Source organism: Orcinus orca, chromosome X (genome assembly GCF_937001465.1).
Source record: "Orcinus orca chromosome X, mOrcOrc1.1, whole genome shotgun sequence".
Lineage (NCBI taxonomy): Eukaryota > Metazoa > Chordata > Mammalia > Artiodactyla > Delphinidae > Orcinus > Orcinus orca.
Window position 1 is genome coordinate 12,922,468 of NC_064580.1, and position 18,934 is coordinate 12,941,401.

Consider the following 18,934-nt stretch of genomic DNA (forward strand, 5'->3'; position numbering starts at 1 on the left):
AAGAGAGATGAATCATGAGGCCCTGAGAACTGAGATGTGAATGAGACTGATAGTTGAATAAGCGCAGAAACGTGGAGCTGGAGGTGGCCGGAAGAAATATACAGCCGCAAAGATGTCAGGGGCACCAGTGGGCTCTCCTCCATCAAGTCAAGTTCAACTGGGGGTCAAGTGAAGGTCAACTGAATCTCAAAGGAAAGACTGATGTCCAGCTGATTTGGGGGTCACATTTATTTAACCTCGTTTAGAACCTTAAACCTTCTGAGACCTATTCTTTCGGTTTCCCAAAAGTGGAGTCTAGTTTTCTTGTGTTCATGTCTCTCCCACACCTCGCACTTCTGAATTCCTTTCTCTCTGTAAAATATTTTTTTATTTAGCATAAAATTTAGAGCGGTAGCATATTCAATAACACACGAAATTCTCTGGCTTGAATGATGTGTTTATTTTCTTTAAATACACTTAAATATGAAACAACAGACAGTAGTTTGGTAAACTCAAAACTACAAGCTGGACAGTAATCAGATAATCAGTGCTGATCATATAAATCAAAATCGGCATAAGAAAGAATCAGAATAATTCACAAGAGAGTTGCAATTAGCAAAGGACTCGAAGACTATGCGAACTGCCTCATCTGCTCTGAGTAATTAATCACATGGTACCTGTCATTCCACGATGATCAAACCTTTTTCACTCTCCATTCCTTGGTGTGCAGAGCACCTTCAGTTAGAAGACATCTGTCAGAGAGCCAGGGGATCCTCAGCTGGTGTTTAATGGAAGGTCCATCTGGATTCACCATAGTACTATGTAACGCGGATTTCTTTTCTAACACCTGGAACAGTGACAGCAACTTGGCAAAGCAGCATGCTGTTTAAAACGACAGGGATGGGGAACTGGGTGGGGATCAAGGCTGAATCAAGGATTTTCTCGATCGTGGAGCCCATGGGCGGCCCTTCTCTCCTTTGGAAAGCGGCAATGCTTTGGACATGCTGGTTTTCCATTTGCACAGGTTCTCATGTGAAAGGGGCATCTGTCCTCACAGCTGTTACAAAAGAAAATAAACATGAGAATTCAGAATCAAGGACTAAATTCCAAGGAAAAACTCTGATCTGATTTGATTACGTTTTCAAAGTAAATTTTCCAGATACATATTTGAAATGTCAATATAAAATCCTGATGGTTACCCCACATGGTTTCAAAATCTATTAAAGCACAATTGCTAACTTCTAAGCGTTCTATTCATCAGTGAAGTTCTTGCTATATAAATCCAATGACATCCCCTTCCTCAAAGAAAAAAAGCAAACATATGTGGATATATATTGAGAGAGAGATTGAGCTAAAGAGTCAGCTGATCTGAAATAATAATTGTTGAAATTTCATCAACTTTAGTTTTTGCTTAAGATCCATAAGCCAACAACAGTAGGCAGGATTTTCTGGATTTCACAGTCAATCATCACTCTATATACTTATTCCGTAGTTGCCAAACCTCTGTTTTACTATCAAAAAGGGGGCTTGGCACTGAACAGTAAAATTGGCTTAATAAGGAATCCCACCAAATCTAAATGGTATTTACATTAAATGTCAATGGGCCAAATTTAGGCAAAAGTGCAAAAGTCATTCACCTGCAGGTATCTGGGTGAAATATCTTGTGCTTCTGGCAGCAGCTCTCCAGAGTTTCTCTGCACTCAATGCAACTGCAGTTTTCTGGGTGCTGGATGAGATCTCTGGGACATGGCGTTTTACAGACACACTCACAACGATCTTCATCAAACTTCATGTGTGGACCGCAGAGAGCCAGCTCCTGGAGATGAGCGTGATCTAAACGGAAAAAGTGTTGGTCAAAAAATACACCTCACACCTTCCAGGCTATGGGTAGAAACAGTGATGTATTTCCCCACCGCAGATCATAATACTAATATAAAGGATACAGCAGTGACAATGAACTTTGATTCCACAGACATCTGTCGGAAAACATGATCAGCTGAGAGAGGAGGATCTGAGAGGTTTTTGACACACTTAGCTGACCGGTATTTCTTCTAGAAAATATACAAAACAACTGGATAACTACTACCCCATGTCCAATTCTGATCATCGAGTTGAAATTCATTGCAAAAAACAGAGGAGACAGAAACTTTGGAAGAACTTGACAATGTCACCTTAGCATTCTTGAAAGGCTCGGAGGAAAGTTAAGTGTTGAGTTTCTTCCCCAAACCTGCTTCTCTCCCAGTGTGCCTCACTTAGTGAATGGTACCATCACTCTTGACTCACCCGCCATGTTGAATCTAATTACCATGTCCACCCAGTTCTGCCTCCCTGAATTTATTCTTTTGTATCATCACTGCCACTGCCTCAATTAAGTCAGTACCTTGTACTTTTTGTGCAGATGGCACTCATTCACTTCAACACAAGTTTTATCCTTTCAATCCATTCTCCACAATATCAAATGCAAATCTAATCATGTCACTCTACTGCTTTATTTTTTTTAATTTATTTATTTTTGGCTGTGTTGGGTCTTTCGTTGCTGCACGCGGGCTTTCTCTAGTTGCTGTGAGCGGGGGCTACTCTTCGTTGTGGTGGGCGGGCTTCTCATTGTGGTGGCTTCTCTTGCTGCGGAGCACGGGCTCTAGGCATGAGGGCTCAGTAGTTGTGGCTCGTGGGCTCTAAAGCGCAGGCTCAGTAGTTGTGGCGCACGGGCTTAGTTGCTCCGCGTCATGTAGGATCTTCCCGGACCAGGAATCAAACCCGTGTCCCCTGCATTGGCAGGCGGATTCTTAAGCACTGCGCCACCAGGGAAGTCCCTGCTCTACTGCTTTAACTACCTTAAAAGGTTCTCTCTTCCCCAATAAGAGTCAATTTCCCCACCAAGACATAAGAGACCCTCCATGAGCTGGACCCTATTAACCTCCCAGACTCATCTTCTGTCTCTCTCTCACGTATCCTATGTTCCTCCATACCAAATTATAGTACTTTCAGTTCTCGTGATATGTCAGGGTCTCTCAACCCCATGCTTTTCGCCTTGTCGTTCCCTTTGCTAGTCATCCTTTCCCCCGATACCTTTCCCAACTTCAAATTTAGTTAAGTGCCCTACCCTGTGCATATTTCCATTCTGTCCTTTCTGGTACTGCTTACATTTGTCTGTTTATTTCTCTGTTTCCTCTATTAATGAAAAACTCCTAAAGGTTATAGGGATCAGGTCTCATCGTTCTGGCATAAAATAGGCACTTGAAAAACATTTGCTGAGTTTATTTGTTGTAATAAAAGGGTCCTGAAGCAGGCCGATATATGGAGATTCTGAAGAATCCCATCTAGCATTCCAAGACATTGGGTTAAGGCATATGGTCTTGCCAATATCTGGCCCTTAATGATATATCAAAATGGCAGTCTCATGTCATCCAATCTCACAGTCTTAACTGCTCTGTGACTGATGATCTTTGAGGGCTCCTGTGGAATGCGTATTGAAAGGCTAGATCTGAGGATCCTCCATTCTGAATTGTGTGAAGAGGAAGAGGGTAAGCTTTGTAAGCCATATGCAGATGCCAGATGTCACTTTGGGGCAAGACGAGACTAGACAGAAGCGCCTAAAAGATTTGCATGGATCACTAGGTGGCAGTAGAGATTCACTTAGAACACTTCAGGCTGTCCCAACTCCATTCTTAGAGCCGTGGTTTAGGGAAACACAGTCTACCGGGTATTTGCTGAACTTCAGCAAGGTAGCTGGCAGTGGCTGACCTCGATCCTTATAGATAAGTTGAAAGTGACAGAGAATGGACGTAGGAGAGCTGAGTGAAGCGGTAACTAGCTAAGGGTGATACCCCATGTATTGTGTATCAATTTCAATCCTAGGGAAGTTGATGATGGGATACCAACGTGTTAGGTCCTCAGCCTTGTTCCATTTATCATTTTAAATCAATAAACTGATGGAATTTTTCCAAGTAAATTCTTGAATTTGTGGGTATCTTGAAGAATTTAAAATCCAGAATCAGGACTCCCTAATTTTTTTTCTTTTTTTGGTATTGTTACTTTTCTTGTTTGTTTTTTAAAACAGTTTAGAGCAATGGCCTGAATCTAACAAGATGAAGTTAAATTGGACTTGGATTCACTAACTCACATATGCTCATCCAGGGAAGAGAAGTTATTATAGAAAAGGCAGCTGGCTTAATAGCCACGTGTGTGGGAAGAAAAAGTATTTAGTGAACAGTAAGCTCAATATATGTCATCAGTTTGATGAAGCCACTGGAGAAGTGACCATGAACTTGGCCCATATTAACTGAGTTGCAAGAGATGAAAATGAGAAGTGATCAGAAGTGATCCAGGCTACCCCGTGCCTCTCACTTCCATCATTGCCACAACTTCCTAAAAGGTCCCCTTCCTCCTTGCCTGCCCCAAGCCAACCCATCCTCTTGTACACTGTCACTCGGTTGATTTTGTTAAAATTCTAACTGGTGCTGTCACTGTCCACTTAAACCAGTTGAGTGGTTTCCTTTTGCGTTTAGCATCACGTCCAAGCTCTGGGACACGCTTTACAAGGGTCCCCTGTGAACCTCTCCAGCTTCCTCTCTCACATCTACCCAGCCCCCTCCTGTAACGTCCCCACCATGCTGACCGTCTTCCAGCAGCCTGACGCGCTGCGGTCTTTCACTTCCAGCTCTGAGCGCTCATTTTTCCCTGGCTCAGAGCACTCCTCTCTTTCTCCACTACTCTTCCCGCCCTCAACACACATGGGCGCCGGCTAAGTCCCTCCCCAGGAATTACCTTCAGCAGAAAGAAGCTGCCTCACCCAAGGTTATATCTCCTCTCTGAGGCAGCCCACATCCAGTGACGAGTCCATAGGACCCAGCCCCTTTGCCTCAATTTGAGGCGTCCCCCCACGGGCTGTCCCAGTTTCAGCTCCCCACAGGCTTGGCTAATGCCTCTCAGCAACTGCAACACGGTTCACCTTCTCCCTCTGCCCAGTCCTGCCCCCGACCCTTCACCTTTGAAAGCAGTCCTGCATGTAAACCTCCAAAGTACAAATCTCTCTCCCAGGAGCTGTGTACCAGGAAAAGCTTGATTAGAACAGCCTTTAAGTTCTATGTATACAGCTTTCCACGATAACTTCCTTTTTAAAAAAATTTTTATTGGAGAATAGTTGATTTACAATGTTGTGTTAGTTTCAGGTGTACAGCAAAGTGAATCAGTTATACATATACCTATATCTACTCTTTTTTAGATTCTTTTTCCATATAGGTCATTACAGAGTATTGAGTAGAGTTCCCTGTGCTGTACAGTAGGTCCTTATCAGTTATCTATTTTATGTATAATACTGTGTATATGCCAATCCCAATCTCCCAATTTATCCCTCCCCCCGCTTCCCCCTTGGTAACCGTAAGTTCGTTTTCTACATCTGTGACTCTATTTCTGTTTTGTAAATAAGTTCATTTGTGCCGTTTTTTTGGATTCCACACAATAACTGTCTAACACATTTAAAAATGGGTCACATGGAGAAAGAATTAGATTGGTTTTACATGGTTCTATAGGGTAAAGCTGAACTAACAAGTTGATGCTCTAGAGCTGGGCTGTCCAACATGCTGGCTACGGGCCAGAATGAGCATGAAATGGCAAGTGGGAATTGAGACGTGCTCTAAGTGTAAAATACACACTGGATTTCAAAGACTCAGCACAAAGAATGAAGGGTATATCCTTGATAAATTTTATATTGCCTGCATGCTGAAATGAGAGTATTTTTTATATATGAGATTAAGTAAAACATTAAAATTAATTTCATCTGTTTCTTTTAACCTTTTTAATGTGAGTACTATAAAATGTAAGTTGCATATGTGACTCTCACTGTAATTCCACTGGACAGCACTCTTCTAGACAGAGAGAGAGACAGATTCAGGTTCAATATAGCTTATTAGCAACAAGAGTGTGCCCAGTGTAACTGAGATGCCTCAGTGGGTTTGTCAAGTTTCCCCATGACTGATGCATCTTCTAGCAGAGGATGGCTGAAGACTTGGTGGGAAGGATGTACATGACATTCAAGATTGGCATGGGCATTTACAGAGTTACCGTATGACCCAGCAATCCCACTCCTGGGCATATATCCAGAAAAGACAAAAACTCTAATTTGCAAAGGTACATGCACCCCAATGTTAGCACTACTTACAATAGCCAAGACATGGAAGCAACCTAAATGTCCATCAACAGAGGAATGGATAAAGAAGATGTGGCACATGTATACAATGGAATACTACTCAGTCATAAAAGAGAATGAAAGAATGCCATTTGCAGCAACATGGATGGACCCAGAGATTACCATACTCAGTGAAGTAAGTCAGAGAAAGACAAATATCATATGATATCACTTATATGTGGAATCTAAAAAAATGATACAAATGAACTTATTTACAAAACAGAAACAGACTCACAGACATAGAAAACAAACTTATGGTTACCAAAAGGAAAGGGGTGAGAGGATAAATTAGGAGTTTCAGATTAACATAAACACACTACTATATATAAAATAGATAAACAACAAGGACTTACTGTATAGCACAGGGAACTATATTCAATAACTTATAATGGAAAATAATCTGAAAAAGAATATATATATAAAACTGAATCACTTTGCTCTATACCTGAAACATTGTAAGTCAACTATACTTCAATTTTTAAAAGAGATCTGCATGGGCATTTAAACCACATGAACTTTAAGATTCCCTCAAACCCTGGGTTGAGCTTTCATGAAAACACTTGGAAGCTGAGAGACTGAAGCACAGGGAGTAGCTTGTTATTTACAGTTTCTAGGACAGATTCCTTAGAGCTTAATCCTTACTAATCTTGCTTGTAGATCATAGTTGGAAACAAGCAAGGTTCAAATTGCATGATTCCTTACTATCTTTACAGTGGAATCACGTCAAGTTCTCTCAGAAGTCAATAAAAAGTGGATTCACTTGCAGCCAGATGTTCATAATCAAAAGTCAGAGCATTGTGAGTTATGTGCAGTGACGAGAGCCTAGCTCATCTGGTTCCCAACTCCCCTGAGCCCAACAGCTGTGTTTTGCTTTACTTTGCCCTCGTTTCAGAAGAATTCCTCTCTTATTCCCCATTTTTTTCAAATTATTGGCATGTTTTCACATGACACAGTTGAAAGAAACCAACATGTCCAAAATGACCTTACATTCCTGTAGGACTTTTATATAAATAACTTAGTAAAATGTGGTTGACTCGTGTTTCATTCTGAAGTGGCTTTCATTAAAGTTTATCATCCCCTTTCAAATTCAGTATTTTGGGATGCTCTAATCATTTGGGTCTTTAAGATTAAAAAGCAGAATGATGCATTGGTAGACTTACTATATAATTATAGCACAGAGGTCTCTGGAATCTCACTGCTTCTATCACTCTTAGCTGTGTGTCTAAAAAGTTACTAGACATTTTAGTGTGTCCATTTTGTAATTGTAAAAAAAAAGGGATACTAATCATACATTAGGATTATTGGGAGGATTAAATGAGTTGATACATGTAAAAGGCTTACAAGATCGCTTGGTCAATAAATACTAGCTGCTATTGTTGTTATTATTATTATTACTATTATCATTTCACCACTGCTATGATTACCTTCCATTCCGGCGAGTGGATTCTCCTCCTGTAAAACACATTTACATTTGTTGCTGTCCCAGAGCATGTCAATAGGACAGAGTTTCTTGGAATGGGAACAGCTAGGAGGAGAAAACAATAAATCAGATTTTAAAGCTTTCGAGAGCAGTCATACCTTTGGAACATTTTCTAAGAAACGTTGAATACATTTCTGAGTGGAGAACAGTGAAGATTTTTAAGGAGCTTAATTCATATTGATGAACAGCATGTTATTAGATAGTAATTCTGTAATTACAAATATTCTCTGTGGAAACGTCTGGAAACCAAACTGTAATTTTGGAAAGGTATAATCTTTTTAAGAGGATTGGTGTTAAAAACTATGTAAATTAGCTGTCAACAGAGCTTATTTACCCCAAGTGAATAGTGTTCTAACATAGCTCCTGAGCATTATGTCTGTAACACGGAGATAAGAACATTGGCCAGGACAGCAGGAAAATCTTGAGGATAAATGTTCCTTTATTACGAGCTTTCTTTCCTACTTGGCACTCACACAGTGCGTTTACTCCTTTACTTGTGCAAGATCTAAGTATCCAACTTAATTACTTTGTATTTTTATTCAAGAGTTGTGATTTGCCCTTTGTTTCTCTGTAGTAAATTCTTTTCCCCCAAATCAATGATTCTTACCTTTGATTTCAGAACACTTGAGGGTGTCGTAATTTGTCTCATAAAGAATCACAAAATACTCACAAAATGTCTAGTCAAATTAAATTTAAGTCATTTTTCATTTAAAATAATATTTCCCATTTGGTCAACTTAAGAGGAAGGCTTAAAAAACTACCAGAATCAGATGCACACAGTTGTGCCGCTCCCCAGTGACTCCAGGAGCCTACTTTCCCCCTCCTAACTTCAGGACTTAAAGATGTAAACAGCCTGAAATGGGTTTTATCTAATGCTTGTTCTGGAATGAGGGAACAGATGCCAAATCTGAGTCTGGAGTAGAGTTTTACAGCTGCATCAAACTAGGCATATTAAGAACAAACGTGCCCACAGCTTGACATGCTGAGTTCAAAACCACTGAACTTTCTGATCCTACTGCAATATACATGTAACACCTCATAAAAAATATACTTGCCAAACAGTTACTACCCGTAGATCTGGGTTAGAACCTAAAAGACAAAGAGCTTGAAGAGAGAGCGATGACTCTGTAATTAATGAACTATGCTCCACACACAGCTTTAGCCAAGGCAAGAACAAGCATAAAGAAGTGTAAGAAATGCTTACCGATCTTCTTCGGGGATCTGGACGGATCTTCTAATAATCGAGTACGGATGGCGGGGAGCTGTTGGCAAGCACTTACAACCTGTATGGTTGGCAACTTTAACAGGCACTAATTCAGGTACTGATGTCAAAGGTACTGATATCTCAAAGAGCTAGAGCAGAGAAAGAGAACTATAATACATATTTAAAAAAATAAGAATAATTTCTACAGTCTGCATTTTTGCCTTTGTCCCTTACGGTAATGACTTTAGCAAAGTCGTCCATTAAGAATACACTACCAAACGTAAAACAGATAGCTAGTGGGAAGCAGCCGCATAGCACAGGGAGATCAGCTCGGTGCTTTGTGACCACCTAGAGGGGTGGGATAGGGAGGATGGGAGGGAGGGAGACGCAAGAGGGAAGAGATATGGGAACATATGTATATGTATAACTGATTCACTTTGTTATAAAGCAGAAACTAACACACCACTGCAAAGCAATTATACTCCAATAAAGATGTTAAAAAAAAAAGAATAGAGCTAATATGCAAACTATTATATATAGGATGGATAAACAAGGTCTTACTGTATAGCACAGGGAACTATATTCAATGACCTGTAATAAACCATAATGGAAAAGAATCTGAAGAAGAATATATATGTGTATAACTGAGTCACTTTGCTGTACAACCGAAATTAACACAACATTGTAAATCAGCTATACTTCAATAAAATTAAAAAAAAAAACAGAACTAATAAGGCTAAGGGCTGGCATGAAGGAAAGAATTCTGGGCTGGGTGTCAGAAGACCAGGGCCTTAACCAACTTTACCAAGTATTTAAGTTTTGTCAAATCTCTTAAATTTTTGGTGTCCCTAGAACGCTTGTAAAATGGTAACCTTGTAAAATGTTCCCGGCTCCTGCTTTAAGTCTGAGTGTGAATTGTAAGGATTAAATGAAATTATAGCTATGAAGTTTCTTTGCAACCATGGTGAACAGATTACTGTTCAAATCTATTTACTTATCTCTTCCCATGCCATCTCCATTGGAGGAATATAGTTTTCTGTTCCTTGACTTTGGACTTGGCCATGTGACTTGCTTTGGTTGACAGGACATTAGCAGACATGACACAAGCACAGACTTGAACTGTGCGTGCATGCATTTGCTCTAGCCATGTGAAGAGCATGAGCTGGCAGGCTTGCTGGTCTAAGGGATACGAGACACAGGGACCAGACCTGGACTCAACCTGCAGCTTGCCACCAAGCCCAACTGAGCCCACTCTAAACTAAAGGAATCTCAGATATATGAATGAGAAAAAGCCATCGTTGTTTGAAGCCAGTAAGTTTTAGGGTGTTTATTATGCAGCATTATATAGTAATAACTGACTGATACAAGACCATCATGCCCAAACAATGAGAGGTAACATGAATATCATTCCATGTTTCTATATGCTAGCCCCTGTTGTAAACACTTTTATATTAATTCATTTACCTTTGTAACAACATAATAGGGAGGGTTTTTTAAATTACCCCCCTCCAACTCTACAGGGGAAGAAACAGATGTACAGAGAGGTTATATAACTTGCCTAAGGCCATATAACTATTGATCGGAAGAGTGGGGATTTGAACCCAGGCAGTCTACTCTAGAGCTAGAGGGGATATTCTTAAGAATATGCCTTATTACTTTTTGCAATGAAATTGCTGTGACCAGAGGAAGCAAGATGGGATCTCCATAAGTAAAATTTACTTGCTGAGAATATCAGTTACTTTGTTTCTAGAGAGGCTCTCTGATGTATGGATGCATTTCAACTTGATTTGAATGCTCTGTCCATTCAATCAGCATTCCATGTAGTCCTTACTACATAGAGTCTTCATTTTATTCACTTAGTTTCTAAGATGTATTTCACTGAACAGTCCATAACTTTGGGATGAGAGGTAGTTTTTCTTTAAAAGAAAAACCACTATTACAATGTTCAAATATGCATATTTGGAAAGAAAAACTGCTGTACATTTACACTTAAGCACATTCTTTAAAACTACTCATTTGTTGAGGACAGCAGTCAAAATACTCAATTATCCATTGTTAAGTGGAAGCAATCCATTAAAGTTGTGTTTAGCCTGACCTTTTTATATGTAATGGCACGTCCATGAGTCTAAGTAAGCGGGTGTTTTTAGGAGTGTTTATTTTGCATGAACTTCATCTTCTTGCGAAATTTTCCAGCTATACTCTAGGGTATAACACGGTCATGAACTAAAGTCTCTTACGTTAACGTTATGCAAGCTTTGTTTCCACTCACAGTTGATGCTTAGCCATACTTATGTCATTTTTTCCCCTGACTGTCAAACAGCAGAGGTCAGAATTTTTACAAGTTCCAAGATTCTCTAAAAGAATTTAGAAAAAGAAACTCTTCAGTTTAAGGGATATGTTAAGTAGGGGGGAAAATTAAGGATAAGTTAACCTAGTATCAAACAAATCAGGATTCCATTCTTTCCATCCAGTTAAGATAATTACCTAACATGGGTATATTCAGTGCATGGCTAATTTTATTGTGCTACCTCTTTTCACGATCATGAGGCTAGACTGTAGAGGCAAATGTGACAATTAAATGAATATACCAGTATGCGTGAGGAATTTGCGACACAGAACCAAAAGGAATGTAGTTTGACTTACAGCTTTTTAATGTTTTGCTAAGTTTGTTATTACTGCTCTTCTATGCCACGTTTATTACATTTCCCAACAATATGGTAGCGACAGAATCAAAAACTTATCTACTGAGCAAAAGGAATTTTATAAGATGGAGAGGGAAGAATTATTTCTTTCATGGGGACTGGAGGATTATTTTCAAAGGTCTTTTGTGCTAGGTATTTTCCATTTGCGCCTCCGGAGACGCCATCCTCTTTCCTTCCTTCCCCACTGGGCTGTATCCCAGGATGCTGACCTCCATGGAATGCATCCATAGGCCCTCTTGCCCCCCACCCGCTTGCCGGGCTAAGGGCTGGCAGGGGCTGCCCCTCCTCCAGCCAGTCCTGCAGCCCGCTTCTCCATTTCCTCTCTCGGTTCCCATAACCGCTCCATCCTCTTGCCTCTTCAGTCTAAGGGTGGGAACAGCTCTCCCTTTCTGCCAGCTCTGGGTACTTCACCAGCCCTTTCTCCTTCCCCCACTCTTCACTGAACTCTTCTCAATCACTCCATTTGAACAACACGGAACCTAATGAATACACAAGTCAGTGTGGCTATCTTCGTTCCTTTAAACGTCTGTTCTAGTAACTTCTATATGATTTTCTGATCCTTGACATTATAGCATCAGAGAGACAGCAACTGACAAGGGTCCAGGCTTTGGAGTCACCTGGATTTGAATCCCAGCTCTGCCACAAGCTATCTCTTTGAGCCTCCATTTCCTCATCTATAAAGGAAGATGATAAGCTACCCATTTAGCTTATCTCAGGGTTCAATGAGATTACATACATAAAGCATTGAGACAGCGCTTGGCAATCAGCTGAGCTGTAGCTGTCGACACTATCAGCGTCAGGGCTCCGGGGAGGGCTGATGTCCTCATACCTGTTTGGAAACGTACGAGGTGCTGCTGTTGACACAGACGAGGCTCTCTTCATTGCAGCAGCCGCCACACCGGAACACGTTCACGCAGGGGGGCTTGAAGAACGTGTCAGTGCTTCTCCCCAGCTCGCCGGCCACCTCCACGCACGTCTCTCGAGGGCTGCACTGCGTCCTTTGCCATTCCTCATCTATAACTGCGGAGAGGCAGCTCGTTGGGCCAGTGGAACAAAGGGCCCTGACATGCCCACGTGTGCCAGGGTTACACTCAACACCGTCATTCTCACACGTGCAGCGCTTGGTGATTTCACCAGACAGGTATTTGGGGTCAGTCCTTTAACCAAGGATTGTCTGCAGAAAATTTACAACCAAAATCTGCGTTCCTTCCCATTTATACGATCCCTTCGTAGACTCTAATTCTACCTTCCGTTGGTGATGAACACCATGTTCTGGATATGACTACACTGGGTACATCTGGAGAAGCCTGCTAATAAGGAAGTAAATAGAGGCACATAAAGCAATGACATGTAAGCATTATTTATTAAGCAATTTACAGGACACAGCTGGATGGCATTTCTTCTCCTTGAAGCCAGGTGTGGGCAGGTTTTAGCACCATGAAGAAATACGTTTTGGGAATTCCCTGGCGGTCCAGTGGTTAGGGCTCCATGCTTTCACTGCCGAGGGTGCGGGTTCAATCCCTGGTCGGGGAACTTAAGATCCCACAAGCCGTGCAGTGCAGCCAAAAAAATAAAAAATAAAATTAAAAAAAAAGAAATACCTTTCTATTGGTTGCTTAACTAACTATATATGGCAAACACATGAATGAAAAGTTAAGTGGGGGCTTCCCTGGTGGCACAGTGGTTGAGAGTCCGCCTGCCGATGCAGGGGACACGGGTTCGTGCCCCGGTCCGGGAAGATCCCACATGCCGCAGAGCGGCTGGGCCCGTGAGCCACGGCCGCCGAGCCTGCGCATCCGGAGCCTTGCTCTGCAACGGGAGAGGCCACAACAGTGAGAGGCCCGCGTACTGCAAAAAAAAAAAAAAAAAAAAAACTTAAGTGGAGCTAATCTTTCCTCAAGTCAGAGTGTTCTTATTTGCAAATGCCCGATACTAATGTTTCTATCAAATGATGAAATAAGCTGGTTCATTTTTTTTTTTAATAAATTTATTTATTTATTTATTTCTGGCTGTGTTGGGTCTTCATTGCTGCGTGTGGGCTTTCTCTAGTTGTGTTGAGCGGGGACTGCTCTTCGTTGTGGTGCATGGGCCTCTCACCATGTTGGCCTCTCTTGTTGCGGAGCTCGGGCTCTAGGCACACGGGCTTCAGTAGTTGTGGCACGCAGGCTCGGTAGTTGTGGCTCACGGGCTCTAGAGCGCAGGCTCAGTAGTTGTGGCGCACAGGCTTAGCTGCTCCGCGGCATGTGGGATCCTCCCGGACCAGGGCTCAAACCCGTGTCCCCTGCATTGGCAGGCGGACTCCTAACCACTGCGCCACCAGGGAAGCCCAAGCTGCTTCATTTTGATGAAAGGAGCAATATTCTGGCCATTCTAGCTAATTTGTGGGAAACAGGAAAAAGAAACAATCCTCGGGGAATCAAAAAAGATTACATACATTCTTGTAAAACATACTCGCCTTTCTCTCAAAGTTTATTTTTTTAAATTAGATTTTGATGCTATGATACTTAATGCTGCATAGCCTTTCTATGGACGTTTTTGGGAAATGATTCAATATTATGATAAAGACAATATTTAAAGACTTTCTTTTAGTTTGCCATGGAATTGTAGAGTTGATTATACACTGGGGTGGAGGGGAGTGGTGAAAACCCTTAGTGGTTGGCAGCTTCTCATCTGACCCTCCATCACGCCCACCTCCTGGTGTTCACACCTTGTATAATCCCCTCCTCTGCTTGTGGGCTGGACCTAGTGACCCGAATGTTATGAAGAGAACACAGCAAGAGCGATGGGGTGGCACTGCCACGATTAGGTTAACAAAGACTGATTTCCGTCTTGCTGGCAATCACCAACTCTCGCTGGCACTCTTTTGCCTTCTCAGCTTGCAGGCTTGGATGAAGCAAGCCATCATGTTGGAAAGGCCCACATGGCAGGGAACTGAGGGTGGCCTCTACCTAACCGCCAGTGTGGAGCTGGGACCCTCAGTCCAACAGCCTGTCTGGAACTGAATCCTGCCAACCACCTCTGAGTGAACTTGGAGGTACATTCGGCCCCAACTGAACCTTGGGATGCTGCCCGTGACCCAAGATGACACCTGGACTGCAGCCTCCGGAGAGACCCTGAAGGAGAGATACCAGTTGAGGCTATGTCTGCAATTCTGACCCACCGAAACTGTGCGATAAAAAATGTTGTCTGAAGCAGCTAAGTTTTGGGGTAATGTGTTACACAGTGATAGATAAACTCTTCTCCATTTTTACTCCATCTTCAAAAATTTGTAAATGGTCTCTGCCCAGATTCTGAATTCCCATATATGTGAACGTGTTTCTACCAGAAGGGATAGAGAGAACTTCTATCTGGAGGATACAGATAAAACATTATTGTTGCAGATCTGATGCTAGTCTCTAAATTATTCTCTTAAAACATCTTTTCCACAGCCTTCTTCCTTTTCCGCCCATTAATCTCAGATTTCCTCATATGATGCTTTCTTCAATCACTGAAAACACAAAATACGTTTGGCTGGCTGAAAAGCACTGCATATACTATACAATTTACCTAAACTCTGTTTTTTCATCATAAAATCTACTAGTCCAAGAAACCGCTTAAAATGCCTGATTATGAATATTTATATACAGAGTCTGAAGGTTGTAAACATGGGAGATAAATTACCCAGTTAGGTACTATTTAATTCACTATTATTAATCATAAATCCTCGAAAAAACAAGTACTCAAGTTATAAAAACATTCCTTGCTTAAAATGCTATTTAAATGTTGCTTTCTATTTTCTTTTTTATAAAACTAAGTTTTCAAAGTCAGAACATTGTGTGGAACTATGACCAATGACACCGAGCAAAGGCTTCATATCTCTACTGTCATTACTACTACCCAGCAGGACTGTTCTTCCTCAGGGAATTACCCTGAAATCCATGAGGGAGAGTTAGAGCAAATTATAATTGGGATACCACACCGATTTAATTATTTGCTGCTTCTAACTTACTAAGTAACTTTAGATGATTCCGCCCCCCCCCCCACGTAACAAGAGACATTTCAGAGTTGGCAAATTCCATATTATTTATGTTTTTTAAAAATATTTTTAAAAACTTTTTATGGTTTCCTTCTTAGAAAATGTCAATTTCGACATGAATGACTTTTTAAAATCACCTCCTCTTGGTTTTATGGTAATGCTTCTCTATCTCCATCTTCACAGAGCATCTCCAGGCTTGCCTCAGGCCTTCAAACACGTAATCTGGTTAAGGCCCTGAATCTCCAGATGAGGTCTGATCCCTTTACTTTCATGAAGTCCTTGCTCATTCACCACACAGAAACAACTAGAGCTTCAGACCTCTGGCTAAATTGGGTTCTAGGCCATGGTTCCAACCATCTCAACTCATTTAGACACAGTCATACAGACGCACACCAAGCATCCTCTTCACTCCCGGACTCTGGTGCTGCTAAGGTATCGATCCCACCTAGGCACAGCCTTCCCCGCAGCCAACAATATCGTCCTTTTACAAACGGAAGAAAATAAAGGTAACTCTACAGAGAAAGAAAAGAATAATTTTGGCTGAGCAGTCAATTTAAATTATGCAATAGCTACAATCCGATACCAGGTAATCATATGTTCATCAAATCTAAAAGGCTAAATCATCAATGCCACGGTGGTTTCTTGTGCTGTTTTGACACATCATCAAAAAAGTTAAATGCCTAATTGGAGGCCGCACAACTGTATTTGGCAAGCATGTCATTCATCATAGGACAGTACATACAGACAATAGTTTGTTTGTAAACATCCTCCAAACCTTACTACGGAAGAGTCATTCTCTTTATTTCAAATCATGTTATTTTCTACTCCAGCGTCTGGATTCTTTTGTCTAGAGAATTTCCCCCTCCGTTATTCTCCTAGTAATACCAATATGCATTATTCCAACTCAGCTTTTAAATTCTGCTTTTCATTTTTACTTTAAAAAAAATCACAGAATTTTGAAGCCATAAAAAAGCTATACCTAATCTATTGGTTTTTATCCATGTATGTATGGCCGTAGAATGCTCCTTATTAATGAATACCCAGGTTGTTTTATTTTTTAAGTAAACTCAATTATTTTTTTTTTCTATTAAGAACAGGCTTTCTGGGTTCCTTTTGCCCTCATATCTCTGAGTTAAATATATTTCCATATTGGGAAGTGTTATGTGGTGTTGAATTTTTGATCTCAAAATCATATTGGGTATATTTCTCTGTGGAGTAAACCCAGGAAACCAGGACTCTCCGCTAACACTGAAGCTATGAAACCAAAGACCCCCTTGTTTTTTTCTCCCAGACACGTGCCCGCCCTACTCAAACTTTTACAAGAAGTTGGCGCATTTGTTACTATCTGATAAAGAGGAAGAATTGGCCTCCGCACGCACACACCTACCTTTTAGCGTCTCAATGTCATAGAAAGTGGCCGCAAACCTGGTGGACCGATGGGATGCTGAGCGAGAGTCCGCGCTGGTGAGACTTTTGAGCTTCAGTCGGCATCTCCACAGCTTCCAGTCCTCGAAGTGGGTGATCTGCAGTAGTTCCTCCAAACCCGAAGCCGCCCTAATCTGCTGCTCAGATTGTTCTAACATTGACCGGGATGCCCGCTTAAAGCGAAACAAAACAAACAAAAAGACTGGCTTACAGGCAACTTACTCAAGTTCTAGTTTGTCTTGATAATATTCATTGCTAACACTTACAAATGTAAGTAGAGCTAAGAAGAAACTAGATTATTCAAATGGACACCAGTACCTAGGAAAAATGACATCTAGTAGTTTTGATTCACATTCTGTTCATTTATGATTGATGGAATGACTTATTCCCCCTGGGTTCTCAGAACACTTAAAGACAGTATCGTAGTGGGTTGAATGGTGGACATTTAAATGACATGTCCACGTCCTAACCCCCAGAACCTGCAAAGATGACTTTTTTTTCGGAAAAGGATCTTTGTAGATGTAATGAAGTTAAAAGGATCCTGAGATGAGGTCATCCTGGATTATCTGGGTGGACCTTAAATACAAAGATAAGCATCCTTATAAAAGACAGGCGAGGGAAGACACTGACACAGAGGAGAAGGATTTGTGAAGCCAGAGGCAGAGACTAAAGTAACGCAGCCACAAGCCAGGGGTCGCCTGAAGCCACCAGAAGCTGGAAGACTCAAGGAATGATTCTTTCCAAGAGCCGATGGAGGGAGGATGGCCCTGCTGACACCTTGATTTTGCAACTGGATTCCAGAACCGCGAGAGAATAAATTTCTGTTGTCTTCACCATCAAGTCTGTGGTAGTTCAGTATGGCAGCCACAGGAAACTAATATAGATTTTTAAATCACACTACTTTGTGCAGGAGCCAATGACAATTGTTTTCATCTGTTATTTGGGACACTGACCCACAAAGTCTCGGGGACCCTGCCTACAGTCACACAAGAAGGAAAGATTTTAAGAACCTGATAATCTGAATTTGCTGACTTCTAACCCTCTGAACTTTTTTTCCCTTTTTAAACCTGTTTACTATTCCAAACACATGATTTTTTTTCTGAAAAAATACACTTCTAGAGCTATGTTGAAAACTTCCTTCCCACACAGTTGCATGAACTGTACTGACTGATACAACCCATGGATTTATGAGGAAAAAAAAGACTTGGATGATAAAAGATTTTCAGTATGCAGTCGAATTGTTCAAAATTAGGGACTTGGTTACATAATATATATGCATACAATGAATACTATGTGATCGTCAAAACCAATGATGCAGATGTATACTGGGACAGAAGGAATTGAGTCCTCCCTGGAATGTGCTGGAGAGACAATAATGTAGTCTGTCTATGGTTAGGGACGTGGATTTTCTCCTGCTGAGCCTGTGGTTACTGAGTTTATGTTCTGCTGTGTGGTTTGCATACGCATGCTGAGGACTTTTTGTTTTTAGAGCTGGGGTGAGGGAAGGGAGAGAGGGAAGAAACAGTGTAGCTGCAGGACGGTGCTGAGACAGGAAGGTGGAGCGAGAGGTGAATGTCAGCTGACAGGGGGAGGGGCAGAGGGGGAAAACGGAGATGCGCAAATGGGACTTCCATCTGGACACGGGGTGGTGTGATGTACATCCTCCTCCACTGCCCCTCAAAAACTTTAGTTAAAATCTCTATCATTTAGCAGTGTTTTGGGAGTGGGTTTTTTTTTTTCTTCCTTTAAAATTTGTATTGGAGTATAGTTGCTTTACAATGTTGTGCTAGTTTCTGCTGTACAGCAAAGTGAATCAGGTATACGTATACATATATCCCCTCTTTTTTGGATTTCCTTCCTATTTAGGTCACCACAGAGCACTGAGTAGAGTTCCCTGTGCTATACAGCAGGTTCTCATGAGTCATCTATTTTATACATGGTA

General features: G+C 41.3%; 1 protein-coding gene across 1 annotated transcript in view; it reads right to left on the bottom strand.

Annotated features, from left to right (window-relative positions):
• Window positions 1-424: 424 nt before the first annotated feature.
• The window catches only part of VEGFD (vascular endothelial growth factor D), a 38,595-nt gene continuing 20,085 nt past the window's right edge, over window positions 425-18,934 (bottom strand). Inside the window, exons 2-7 of the mRNA XM_004269659.3 lie at window positions 16,955-17,165; window positions 12,382-12,572; window positions 8,851-8,999; window positions 7,591-7,691; window positions 1,617-1,812; window positions 425-1,036 (exon numbers count right to left, since the gene is read on the bottom strand). Of these exons, the coding sequence (XP_004269707.1) occupies window positions 910-1,036; window positions 1,617-1,812; window positions 7,591-7,691; window positions 8,851-8,999; window positions 12,382-12,572; window positions 16,955-17,165 (975 nt within the window). The 3' untranslated portion in view covers window positions 425-909. The remainder of the gene's footprint in view (window positions 1,037-1,616; window positions 1,813-7,590; window positions 7,692-8,850; window positions 9,000-12,381; window positions 12,573-16,954; window positions 17,166-18,934) is intronic.